At 36.7% G+C, this 12,729-nt stretch overlaps 1 protein-coding gene across 1 annotated transcript; it reads left to right on the forward strand.

Annotated features, from left to right (window-relative positions):
* Positions 1-735: 735 nt before the first annotated feature.
* Positions 736-12,729, forward strand: LOC146659589 (cathepsin S-like). Its single transcript, XM_085423686.1, has 8 exons — positions 736-871; positions 4,984-5,099; positions 5,221-5,343; positions 6,830-6,982; positions 7,910-8,134; positions 9,548-9,713; positions 9,897-9,999; positions 11,465-12,729. The coding sequence occupies exons 1-8, from the start codon at positions 853-855 to the stop codon at positions 11,562-11,564; spliced, it is 1,005 nt and encodes a 334-aa protein (XP_085279812.1). The 5' UTR covers positions 736-852; the 3' UTR covers positions 11,565-12,729.

A 12,729-nucleotide genomic window follows, 5' to 3' on the forward strand; every position in this document is an offset into this window, starting at 1 on the left:
CCTTTCTGATTAGTTTCAATGAATTAAATATAAAATTCTAATAAGTAAATTGCCATAATATAATTTTCCATTCTCCAAGTTTTCCATTTCCATATTTCTAACCCTCAGAGAAAACTGTCATTTGCACACATGATAGTCTCATAGTTAATATGGGTAGCTACAGCTAAAATTATGATTTTATGCCATTCTGTACAAAACTCACAAGATCAAATGAAAACTCAAAGGAAATATTGTTGGAAATAACTTTGTCAGCTTGGTCGAATTTGTAATTTCAAGAAAGGAATTCTGGCATATGAAACATGACTGTGAGATACCTTCTTTGACAAAACGATGTGCTTCTGTTGTGTTTATTCTGAACTTTAATCTTGCCTCTGCCATACTAATATAAAACAGAAACACAACTCTCAGTCTAATAAGAAGCTAAACTAAAACATAAAATAATAACGAGGAAACCCCAATCTGGAAATAAACCCAACTACACTGAACTAAAGATAAATAAATTAATAAATTAAAACTAAAAAAAACTTGATTGCTCATAGGGTGTAATGAAAAGGCTAAATGTGGGAAGTAAGACACTTTTAATGTGCATAAAATGCTGAGTGTGTGCTTGTCATACTTTCCGAAAGTGTGCAATTGTGTGGTTCAATTTTTGAGAAAACCTCTGAATAAGTGTTTTTTGTTTACCTTCTGTTTCATATCTTGTGCGTTCAACTATTCCTTTCCTGCACTGTGAGGAAAACGGTGTAGCTTTTACTTTCGAAAGAGGAAGAACTGCGAGAGAACATGTGACACTTCGTTCTTAAATAATAGCAACAAGGAAACGCAGTCAGACTGAATTTCCGCGCAGCAAAGATGAGTCCGACTAATCAAGGCAAGTGAAACACTTTCCAGTAATACTTTAACAGCTTTAGTAGAAATATTAATCGCTGGTAAAACAAAAAGGCGGACATCGCCCCATAAAAAGCTTCATAATTTAGTTTACTTTCGTTTTTGTAGCTTTCAAAGACTTTTCTTTGTTCAGGCCGCAGGTGTGTTCAACGATAAAAAATATATTGTAACCTTGTTATAATGTCATGACAGTGAAGTAAAGTGTTTCTATAATGTTTAATAATTGTAAAAATAAAAAAGAAAGAAAGAAAGAAATTGTCCAAACACACTCGGTGTATGTTTAGTATATTCTTATGTAATTACACCATAGAAATGAAGGCTGTGTTGTACAACTACGCTGTAGCATTTGTTTAGTAAAACAATTTAAAAGTAATATAAAACCGGAATTCTTCGTTTTTGTATTTGTATTTATGAAACTGACAACAAAGCGAAGCGGAAAAAAGAGCCAGTCAAAGTCACTTTTGGGTAAAACTCCAAGTACAAACGGAGTAGATGGCTTACTTAAATTGCTTTAAATCGCATACATTAGTATGAGAAGCCTGATGAGTTATAAATTCTCGTTAAAAAATATTATATATATCATATTAAATTAAGGTTATACACTGAGGGTATTGTATGTACCGGTATTGTTTGAAGAGGGTCCTCTTCCCAGTTGAGAACTGTACCAGGTATAAGAGGTGGAGCTTCATATTCATCGCTGTACTTTTTGCGTTTTCATAAGTTTCACTTCAGGTCTTGTGACTGTGGAGTCATTTTGAAAACTTGCACAGCCTTAAATATGTGGATGTGATACTTGAGACTCATCTTAACACAGTGACCCTAAAGACACAGTGATCTGTGCAAAAAGTTGTTTTTTTTAAAAGTGACTTTTGCTATTAGTGATGAGAATTCCGGCTCTTTTTAGAGAACCGGATCTTTCGGCTCGCCTCACTAAAAAAAAAAAAAACCCGGCTCTTTCAGCTCCCAATCGACTCTTCAGGTTGTTTTGTTGCTTTAATTCATTTATTATCAACAACAATATAAAATCATGCACAAAAGAAATTAGTAATTAAAAAAACAACAACGTTGTTTTATTTATTTATATATTTACATATAAATATAAATGGTGGTCCTTGGAGACAAAGCTTGTACAAACTCAAAAAAGCATGTAAAAACTCTGAAGCATTTACAAACTCCAAAACACATTTCTAGCGTTAACTGAACTTCCAAAACAGAGATATCTAGATCACTTAAATTACACAATTGAAAGCATATGTGTATTGTTTGTGTATTTATACACAAGCACTCATATATAGTCAAATAATTTAAAAAAAATGTTCATTTACCTGTTGCACACCAAATCCAGTCGTTGGTACTTCTTGGCATGTGTAGGTAACAAAAGCTCAACACTGTGCCTAGCATCCTGGAGCACTTCTGTTGTGTTTTGAGTTTGCACGTGTTTTGGGGCCACCGTAAATATACTTTTGTTTATTCACTCCACATAAAATGTAATCAATAAATCATATAATACAAAAGAACAACTATTTACATTTCAACTTTTAACTATTTAAACTTTCAGCTTTAAAGTGAAACAACACAAAACACCGCAAACCACAACACAATTAAATCTAGATTAAAATATGCAAAACAAAAAGATCCACATTCTCTGTCATATAGGTCTGCATGAATAAACTTTCTGAATCCTTTATCATCCACAACTGAAAATTGTGGATGGTTACTATACCTTTCCAGTGTTGGGCAAGTTACTTTGAAAAAGTAATTAATTATAGTTACTAGTTACTTCTTCAAAAAAGTAACTGAGTTAGTAACTGAGTTACAATATTCTCAAAGTAATTAAATACTTGAAAAGTAACTATTGCATTACTTTAAAAAAACAAAAAAACAAAAAAAAAAACATATAACCCTCTGGGGTCCAGGGTATAATTGGCCATTTTTTAACTACTTTTGATTTTCCCTCCACATTTCACCTTTAAAAACGATTTACTTTACCTTGTTTGGTATCATCCTTTTCAGCACAACCTCATGTGTCTGAATTTACAGTTATGTTTTCATTTTGACATACTGTATTAACACAATTGATCTAAAATCAGACAAAGAACATAAAATCAGAGAAGAAAAAGTTATATTTTTTAACAATCGCAAACATGTTTAATGAATCATATTTCATAACTTTAAATGGAAATATAAATTGTCAATTTTAAAATCCTATGCACAAGTTTTGCAAACAACAAAGTTATTTGCATCCATTTACCTTTTACATTGATTTTTTTAAATAACCATTTCAAACTATTTACAGAACAATCAGCTGTTCTGCATTCAATAAGATGCCACACAAATTATTTGTGCCATTCCAAAAAAAAAAACAGTCGCCTCATTGTTCTGACACACAACACAAAACTATCCACAACACTACACACTAACTACACCAGACAACACATTAACTACACACCCCAAACACGCTAAACGTCACTAATCTCTCACATCTCAAAACTCCCTCTCTCTCTCTCTCTCTATCTATCTCTCTATCTCTCTCTCTCCGCGTCACTCCTAAAACTTCCCCTATTTTTTGTTTTGTTTTTTTATTTTTTGCTCATAAGCAGAGCGTGCTTGCTAGCGCTGTCCTTAGACAGTAAACGTGACGAAACTATTGAGGAAAAAACACACGTATATATTGTTTATCATGACTCTGGTTTTACATGGCCTATCAACACAATTTAAAAACTGGTATATATCACCTTGTTGCTTTGTCTTTAAGTGGCCGTGTGATTGGCTTACCACGACTACTTTATTCTTCCTCAGTCAAACAGCAGCACTCATGCCATTGTTTTGCCCCCTTAGCTCCAGGTGTTGTGCTAGACAGTGATCATGATTACCGTCCGCGGGAGCGCGCGCAGCTGCTTAAAGCTGTATCGCCCAGATTACTTACAGCTGCTTCCGTGCAACTGATATAAGATGCGTTAAGCTGAACACAGCTTCAACCGTCTGTTTGTTGAAAAATAGTAACGGACCGCATTTTCTTGTTAGTAACTGTAACGGCGTTGTAACGATAGGAACAGTAATTAGTTAGATTACTCGTTACTGAAAAAAGTAACGCCGTTACTTGTAGCGCCGTTATTCCCATCACTGTACCTTTCTGATGTGACGTTGTTGTCCTTGGCTCTCTTGCCCTCCCGCTCTGTTCCTGTGCTACTGCGAGTTTAACTACCGCCCCTCCCCCCTCTGCTCAGCACAAGCACAAGGCTCGCATGCGGAGTGAAGCGGAAAAACAGTGCGAGAGAAAGGGTGAGAGAAAGAAAAGAAAAACACGCCTTGCCTCGTTCACTTCAAAGAGTCGGCTCAAAGAGCAATTTCGTTCGCGAATGACACATCACTATTTGCTATGTAGATGAGGCCAATGAGCCACCTTGGTATAAAACCCCTGAAGACAACATCAGCACCAATTACAGCCTGGTAACATGCTTGAACTCTGAGTTCAAACAGCAGTTTTCAGTGGAATCACTTTAATGTCTACAGTTTTGTATATTTCATCTTAGTCATTGTAAGAAAACTTTCCAAACACTCTCCCTTTTTGTATTTTGAGACCTTTTTGTTGATTCTAGTACATGCTGATATGTTTATGCCCTGTTTCTGAGACGCAGAGGTGACCTAGATCAGTTTGGTTTAGATTTATTGCCAGCAATCTGATAACAAGTGACGTAAACCAATATTTACAAGTGTGTTTTGTCCCCATTCTGAGAATTAGAGACAGTAAAATTGTGAAAAAAATGCCTTTTCATTTGGGAAAAATAACCATGGATGTATCTAGAAAAATAATTGTGGCCTCTTTTGACCCTTTAGAGTTACTAAACGCCTATCTCCATCTTTTTGTTGTTTTCTTTTTGTTAGTATGTAAAGCAGCACTGAAAATATTTTGGCCTGTGTCGTGCCAGAGTCTCTATGTGTGGTTTTTATGAAACTAAGGTCTGTTTCTGACTGGAAACCTGAACTTTCTGCCAGGCAGGTTGTTTTCTCAGTGTGTTAGTGAGCATCAGTCTCATCAAAGGTCAGGTGACATCCTGTCTTCTCGTGTCATCGTCTATGTTTGTGTGTTTGCAGGCCTGCTGTTGCTGCTCATCTCCCTGTGTGCCGGGGCAGCAGCCATGTTTGAATCCACACTGGACGCACACTGGGAGCTGTGGAAGAAGACACATGGGAAGAGCTACAAAAAAGATGTATGTGACAAAAAGTAGTAGTAATAAATATTTTTTTGTGTTATATATGGACAAACTCTGCACAAGGCTTATAATTAACTTATACGGCATTTTCACCTCATCTGCTCTTTCTTTATGTGAGGTGGAGGATGCTCACCGCCGCAAGCTGTGGGAGAATAACCTGAAGATGATTACCGTGCACAACCTGGAGGCCTCAATGGGACTTCACACCTATGAACTGGGCATGAATCACATGGGAGACCTGGTGAGACACTCTCTTGCTTCATTAATGCTTTTGACTTATATTTTTTATTCATTAATGGTGATTGTATTAATGATGTTGAAAAGGTCAACAGAATTAAAGCTGATCTGTCTTAAAGAGTAGCTATGAATAGATAACAGATTACTGGCACTTCATGTTTCTGGTTTCCCTATTTTTGTTTTCTGAGTTCCCCTTTCTCTGTCTTTATGTTCCGTGTCAGTTTTCATGTTTCAGTGTCTTCATATTTTGTATTTAGTGTCTTTTGGGTGCTTTATCAATTAATGCAGGCTAGATACCTCTAACAAAAACAAATACAAGTCAAGCAGGCTAATATTAAACATATGTTGGGGCACACATGTATAGTTTCACATTGCTAATTTTATCTCAGGTCTCTTAATTTATTCAGTTAGCATTCATAACATTTCAATATGCTGTGGTAACACTTAAACTGAGTTTAAAAAAAAACTATCAAATATTCAAAAAATAAATTATGGTACCTTTGCTTTGACTTTCTGCAGAATGTAAATTAGCAACATTAACTGGTAAAGCACCAAGCTTTACCTTTAACCTTTTGGCTCTTCTAACCTTTCTTTCCTGATTAGCTGCAGAGTTTTGGTTCTGGCCTTTGAGACTTGACTGGAGTAATGAGGTGATTTCTCCTCTTAGCTCAAATAATCATCAGGCTGACTAGGATCTATTCTCCAGTCAAGACCCTACAGTATATTCCTGAGCTAACTTAATGAATAACCAAAGCACTCAGACTGCATACTGGAATCTCAACCGTTGTCTGGTCAGTGACCTGCTTCACCTTAGTCTTTGTTGGAGAATGTTTTTGAGCATTCAGACAGAACTGAGTCCATTCTGTTTATTTATTGACTTCATCTATACCAAAAGAAACAAATGTGATTCCTGAGAGGAATCAGATTTGAAAAGGACAGACACAGATTACTGTATATAAAGTGGACAGTGAAACATGTTTACCTTTTTTAACACATTGGTTTTATTTTGCATACTGTCAAGAGTGTTATCAGGGCATTTTTTTAATATGTGCTCATGAAAATCTGAAATGGTAGTTATTTGTTTACATATGATCTCGTGCAACAGCAGGAGCAGCAAACTGAAACTGTTCTCTTTTTTGACTGCTCTCTCCATTCAATCAATATTAAAAAGGCTCTTATTGTCCTGGAGAGGTTATCCGCAATCAACAAATAATTCGTTTGAGGGAAAAAAATATTTTAAAATGTTCCCAGTCTTTGGGAACATATAAAATGATTGTAGCAAAAATCAACAAAAACTTAAATAATAATATAGCATTTTCATGAATTAAAAATGTCAAGTGTTTTTTATTATTTAATTGAAAGCGACATCAAAAAACTGTCAAAATAATCCTACATCCATTAAATGAACTGGAATTTCCGCATTCAGACAGAAAAGGCTGATTGTAACAGATATTTGTGTCTCATTCCATAATTTGTGTTCTTCCTCATAGACAGAAGAAGAGATCCTGCAGTCTTTTGCAACTCTCAAACCTCCCACTGGCATCCAGAGGGCGCCATCTCCCTTTGCAGGGGCATCAGGTTCTGGCATACCAGACACTGTGGACTGGAGAGAGAAGGGTTATGTCACCAGTGTCAAGATGCAGGTAAAAAAAAGAGGTCATTTATATCAGGGTTTGTGTATTAGTGCTGCTGAGAAGAATCAGTTCATGTTTGCACGAGAAGAATTTCACCATATCCACTTTTACTACTACGAAGAAGATGACTGCCTCTCGTTTACTGAACCCTGAAAGTTCTCTGGGGTTTTTTTGTTTGTTATTTTTTTTATGTTTTTTCATAGTTTTACATCCCAAAAAAGGTGTAACACTGTTGAAAAAAAACAAAAACAGAACGCAATAATTTGCAAATCTCATAAACCTGTACTGTATTCACACTAGAACATAGCAATCATCACTGTTTTAAAGCAGTGCATATTTATTTATTTATATTTTTGCATTTTTTATATGATATGATAAGATTATAAAATAAATCATGTATGTTAGAAAACAGGATATTGAGATGTTCAAAGTCTTTACAATTTTATGTTGAGGAACATTCTTCTAAAAATATTTCACAGTTCATATAAGCAGTTTTTGGTGAAAAAAATTGGTGAACCCCTGACAGTCTTTACTTCTGACAAACTCTGCCTCTCTAAGATGTTTTTAATGCCCAATCATGTTACTGACCTTTTGCCAGTAACCTTATTATTTGAAAAGTATTCTTCCAGCTGTTTCTTTGTAGCCTTCCCAGCCTTTGGTTGTCAGTGGCCTAAATTTTTTGAGACAACGTTTGCTAACATGAAATGTAGAATGAGCTAATATCTGACATGAAATAGTATGAAATAGTTTTTATGTTCTACTATAAATGAAATATTGGATTTGAAAATCATTGCATTCTGTTTGTATTTACATTTTACACAGCGGTCCAATATTTTTGGAATTGGAGTTATAAAAAGTGCTTCTATGCTCTTAAAGTGGACATTTAGAGGAAGACTTAAGAATATGAGCATGACATTTAATTTTTTTTTTATTCAGGGTGCTTGTGGAGCTTGCTGGGCCTTCAGTGTTGCAGGGGCCCTGGAAGGTCAGTTAGCCAAGACAACAGGAAAGCTGGTGGATCTCAGTCCCCAAAACCTGGTGGATTGTTCTGGCAAATATGGTAACGAAGGCTGCAACGGAGGCTACATAGACCGAGCTTTCCAATATGTCATCGACAACCACGGAATTGACTCTGATGCTTCATACCCATATACAGGACATGTAAGTAAACATACATGCATGTGTGACCTCATGTGCACACTTCTGTGCTAAAAGAACATTCAGCACTTATTTAAGTGATAATTCCAAGGCAAAAACAAAATCTCAGTTAAAATAGTAATTCATCACAATCCCTGTCACCCTCCTTTCATTAATCAGCCATCTCCAGGTTAGTAGGGACAAATATAATTAATACAAATATTAAACATATGAGAAGCAAGTACCCCTAAGAAAGGTACTTTCCTCAGCATCTCTACACACCGCTCCCCGGACACTGTATTGGTGGTTGCTTCACTGAGTGAATGATTAAATGCAGTGGACTAATTTCCAATGGGATTAATAAAGTGTATCTCCTTCTTCGTTAACAGAAGGTCAAATATCAAAATTCATTATTTACAACAAAAATGGAGTAGACAGTAGCAAAGTTATTTTTTGCTCATAAAGATAAACATAAACTAGGATTATATTATGATTATATAAAGAAAAACATGTCTTAGTTTAAAATGTGTGTAGAAATAAAAACAATTTGTAACTTTTAATTAAGAAATGTTATGTTTTTAATAAAATCCTAATATAATCCTAGTTTATACCGTCTTTATATTATATTCAATTAATAACAGAGTTTAAATAATTTGAAATCAGTATATTCTGTTCCAACAAGCCAACTTTTACAAAACTTTTACAAAAATTTAAACATAGGACTCTAACACAAGCTTTACAAAACCCTGTATGAGACACCTAGGTGGGTGTATAAACACCAGCAAGAAGTTGAGTCCGATCCTTCAGGCTGTAGACAGCAACACTCACACTTGTCTGTGGTCAGCTGTTAACGTCTCTTTGGAGCAACAATAAATTAATCGGAGCGGACAACATGTTTGTCCTCCAGGCTTTATGTAGTTTGCTGTTGTTTGTGTGGAGGAGGCCAGTTCTGAGACGATTCAACAGACTGTTCCAGCCTCGCGGGGGTGGCAATGTTTTTAATTTAGCCAAAAGAAAATTAAAAAAAAAAACAAAAAAACAAAAACAAAACAAGAACTTTGTAATGTGAAATACTCAGTGACTATCCTTACCAAAAATATCAAGCATGGAAATTATGACAATATCTATGTAGTTTGCAACAGTCTTTAGGTTTATTTTTGTCCTGAAGTGCAAATTATGACACCACTGACTTATTCCTTTGAGAAGTGAGATGCAGTCCAATCAATGGAGAGCCTACAAGACTAAAGGAGTGATTTTAACTGAGTTCAAAAACCTAGTTAATGAATATATTTTCAATTTGTTGGTGTCCCTCCCAATTCTGCCTTAGGGCAGCCCTGTATGTTGTAAAACAAGAATATTTTTAGATTTTTTTTTAATGTGTATGAAGTTCTTTCCTGACTGCATCAGATCCTTTAACATTTTTTTCTTTAACTTCAGGATGATCAGTGCCACTACAACCCAGCAACCCGTGCTGCCAACTGCTCCAGTTACCAGTGTCTGCCTGAAGGGGACGAGAACGCTCTGAAGCAGGGTCTTGCTACCATTGGACCCATTTCAGTGGGAATTGATGCTAGGCGGCCCACGTTTATTTTATATAGGAGTGGTAAGATACACCTCATCAGATGCAAAGTAAATGGAAAAACAGTTTTAAAATGTTTGGCGGATGAAGGAGGGTTTTTTTTTTGTTTTTTAGAAGACAAATTTGAGTTCAGTTTTCCTGGAAATTATTATTTATGGCTGCTTAGAAATTTTTAATCAGATTGATCATTTCTTCTTATAATTTCAGGAGTGTATAATGACCCATCATGCACTCAGAATGTGAATCACGCTGTGTTAGCTGTGGGCTACGGCACTCTGAATGGACAAGACTACTGGCTCATAAAGAACAGGTGAGACATTTTCACTGATTTCTCTTGAATCTGGCTTTTATATACAAAGTGATTTCATGGACAGGGCCTTTATTGTCTTCCACCATCTGTTCACTAATGTGGTGCATACTGGAGGACTCTAGAAGACAAATAAGAAGTGAAAGAGAGAAGTCAGGCTTTTTAAAAAAGTACATATCATCAACACGCAAAAACTGACCTGGCCTGGGAATACCAAGGTTTTCCCAGGCCAGCCGAGAGATATAATCTCTCCAGAGTGTCCTGGGTCTGCCCCAGGGCCTCCTCCCAGTGGGACATGCCCCGAACACCTCACCCGGGGGGGCACCCAGGTAGCGTCCTTGTCAGATGCCCGAACCACCTCGACTGGCTCCTTTTGTTGTGGAGGAGCAGCGGCTCTACTCTGAGCCCCTCCCGGATGGCTGAACTTCTCATCCTATAAGAGGGAGGCTAGCCACCCTTCGGAGGAAGCCCATTTCTGCCTCTTTTATCTCGTTCTTTCGGTCACTGCCCACATCTAGTGACCATAGGTGAGGGTAGGGACGTAGACTGACCAGCAAATTGAGAGCTTTGCTTTTACACTCAGCTCTCTCTTTACCACAACAGACCGATACAGCGTCCGCATCACTCAGCCGCATCACCAATCCATCTGTCGATCTCCCACTCCCTTTTCCCATCAGTCGTGAACAAGTACTTGAACTCCTCCACTTGGGGCAAGAACTTGTCCCTGACCCGGAGTGGGCACTCCACCCTTTTCCTGGCTGAGGACCATTGCCTCAGATTTGGAGGTGCTGATTCTCATTCCCAAAGCTTCACACTCAGCTGCGAACCATTCCAAGGCGAGCTGGAGGCCATCACCCGATGAAGCCAACAGAACCATATCATCTGCGAAAAGCAGAGATGACATTCTGAGACCACCCAAGTGAAAGCCCTCTGCCACTTGGGTACGCCTAGGAATTCTGTCCATAAAAATTATGAAAAGAATAGGTGACTAAGGGCTGCCCTGGCAAAGCCCATCACCCACCAGGAACAAGTCCAACTTATTGGACTTTGCAGACCAAGAGCTGGTCAAGTGTTCCACGACCAGGACAAAAAAATGCATTGTTCCTCCTGTATCTGAGGTTCGACTAATGGACACATCCATTCATATGACATCCCTGTCCTTTGTTAATACTTAAACATAAACTATACTGAGTTAGATGTAAAAGTAGGAAGAAAGACAGTTTTGTTAATGTTTATTCAAAGATGAAAAAACAAATGTACCAGCTGCTGAAGTCATTTCATTTTTAGAATTCATATGAACAAGCATTTAATCATCCACTGGACCTGGTTTTATCTTCTTTTGTTTTCTTTTTTAATAAAAACGTCAAAAAAACAAGATAAGAATGATTTAATACATCAATAACAAAATGTGAAGTTTTAAAACATTTAATTACATTTATCTGATAATTCATTATTTTGTACTCTCCAGCTGGGGAACTTCCTTCGGAGATCAGGGATACATCCGGATGGCACGCAACCAGAATGATCAGTGTGGCATTGCTCTGGATGCCTGCTACCCCGTCATGTAACTGCAGAGGGAACTGAAATGAATCTCTTGCAAAATGAATATAAATGAATATATCATTTATGACTTTTTTTATTAAGTCTTCAAAAACTACAGCTTCAAACTAACACTTTTTGGTGCTTCTCTTGAAAAATTATATCTTGAGGAGGAATCATTATCACTGACTTTATTTGGCGTGTGACATTGTGGAAATGCTAATGTGTGTATCTCTGTGTGTGAGTACACACATTTTTGGTATACCCGCTTATCAAAGTTCAAACTACTTTTCTCCTTGAAAGGTAAGGTTCAGCAATTGCTTTAAAAGATTTGATTTTTCACAAGTTAAAGAAAAATATTTATCCCCCAATGTTTACTTTGGTTAGCATTAACTACTAAATCAGGGGGTTACCAGAAGTATAGACATTTGTTCAAGGTTACAAGGTTTAATTAAAAATCTTTCTATATCTGTGGTAAAAAGTTGTGAATGTACTGGATGTTTAGTGCTGGACTACTGTATATTTTATGACATGAGTGAGATTAAGATTAAATTCACAACACAACATGTACTGCTGCTTTGTTGTTGACACTTATATTATGTAATCAGACTCAATGTAAAAATAAAACATTTTCCAAAAATCTGGTTCCTTATTCACAAAATAATGAACACGGAATTATAATATTTAACTTTAAGGGTGTCATGGTGCTGTGTCTGTTACTGCGTTTATGTCTTTGGACTTTTGGTCTTGTTTTCTTACGATGGTAGCGGTTTATGTTTCTTAGCCCTTTTCTGGTATTACTTAGTTTCCTGGTTTAATCATTTAGATTTCTGGTTCTTAATTACTTTTAGTTAGTTCTGTTTCGTTCCCTCTCTTTTGCCTTTGTGTATCTTTATTGTGTGAGTTTGTCCCTTTGTCCCTCGTCAGATCCTCGTCATGTTCATCATCCGTCATGTTTCAAGTCTCAGGTTTTCTGGTACCTTGTGTTTAGTTTTTGTTGATTTAATCTTAGTCTCCCTTTTGCTTTGGTTGTATTTTGTGCAGTCAAAAATAAAAAGCTCACTTTCATTTTTGACTGCAGTCCTCCTTACTCTGCAATTGGGTCCACACTCCCCACACAGTCTGCCATCACAGACCTGACAAAAGGGGGATATGTATTTATGTAAACATGCCTGGGATGTTGAGGGTTTTAAC

This window comes from Rhamphochromis longiceps, linkage group LG11, assembly GCF_057381845.1.
Source record: "Rhamphochromis longiceps isolate RC_006_pf linkage group LG11, R_longiceps_female_GT1.1, whole genome shotgun sequence".
NCBI classification, from domain to species: domain Eukaryota; kingdom Metazoa; phylum Chordata; class Actinopteri; order Cichliformes; family Cichlidae; genus Rhamphochromis; species Rhamphochromis longiceps.

Coding starts and splice junctions, on each gene's coding strand:
- LOC146659589 (XM_085423686.1), top strand. Junction 5,100..5,220: donor GGAAGAGCTACAAAAAAGAT/GTATGTGACAAA, acceptor TCTTTATGTGAG/GTGGAGGATGCTCACCGCCG. Junction 5,344..6,829: donor TGAATCACATGGGAGACCTG/GTGAGACACTCT, acceptor TCTTCCTCATAG/ACAGAAGAAGAGATCCTGCA.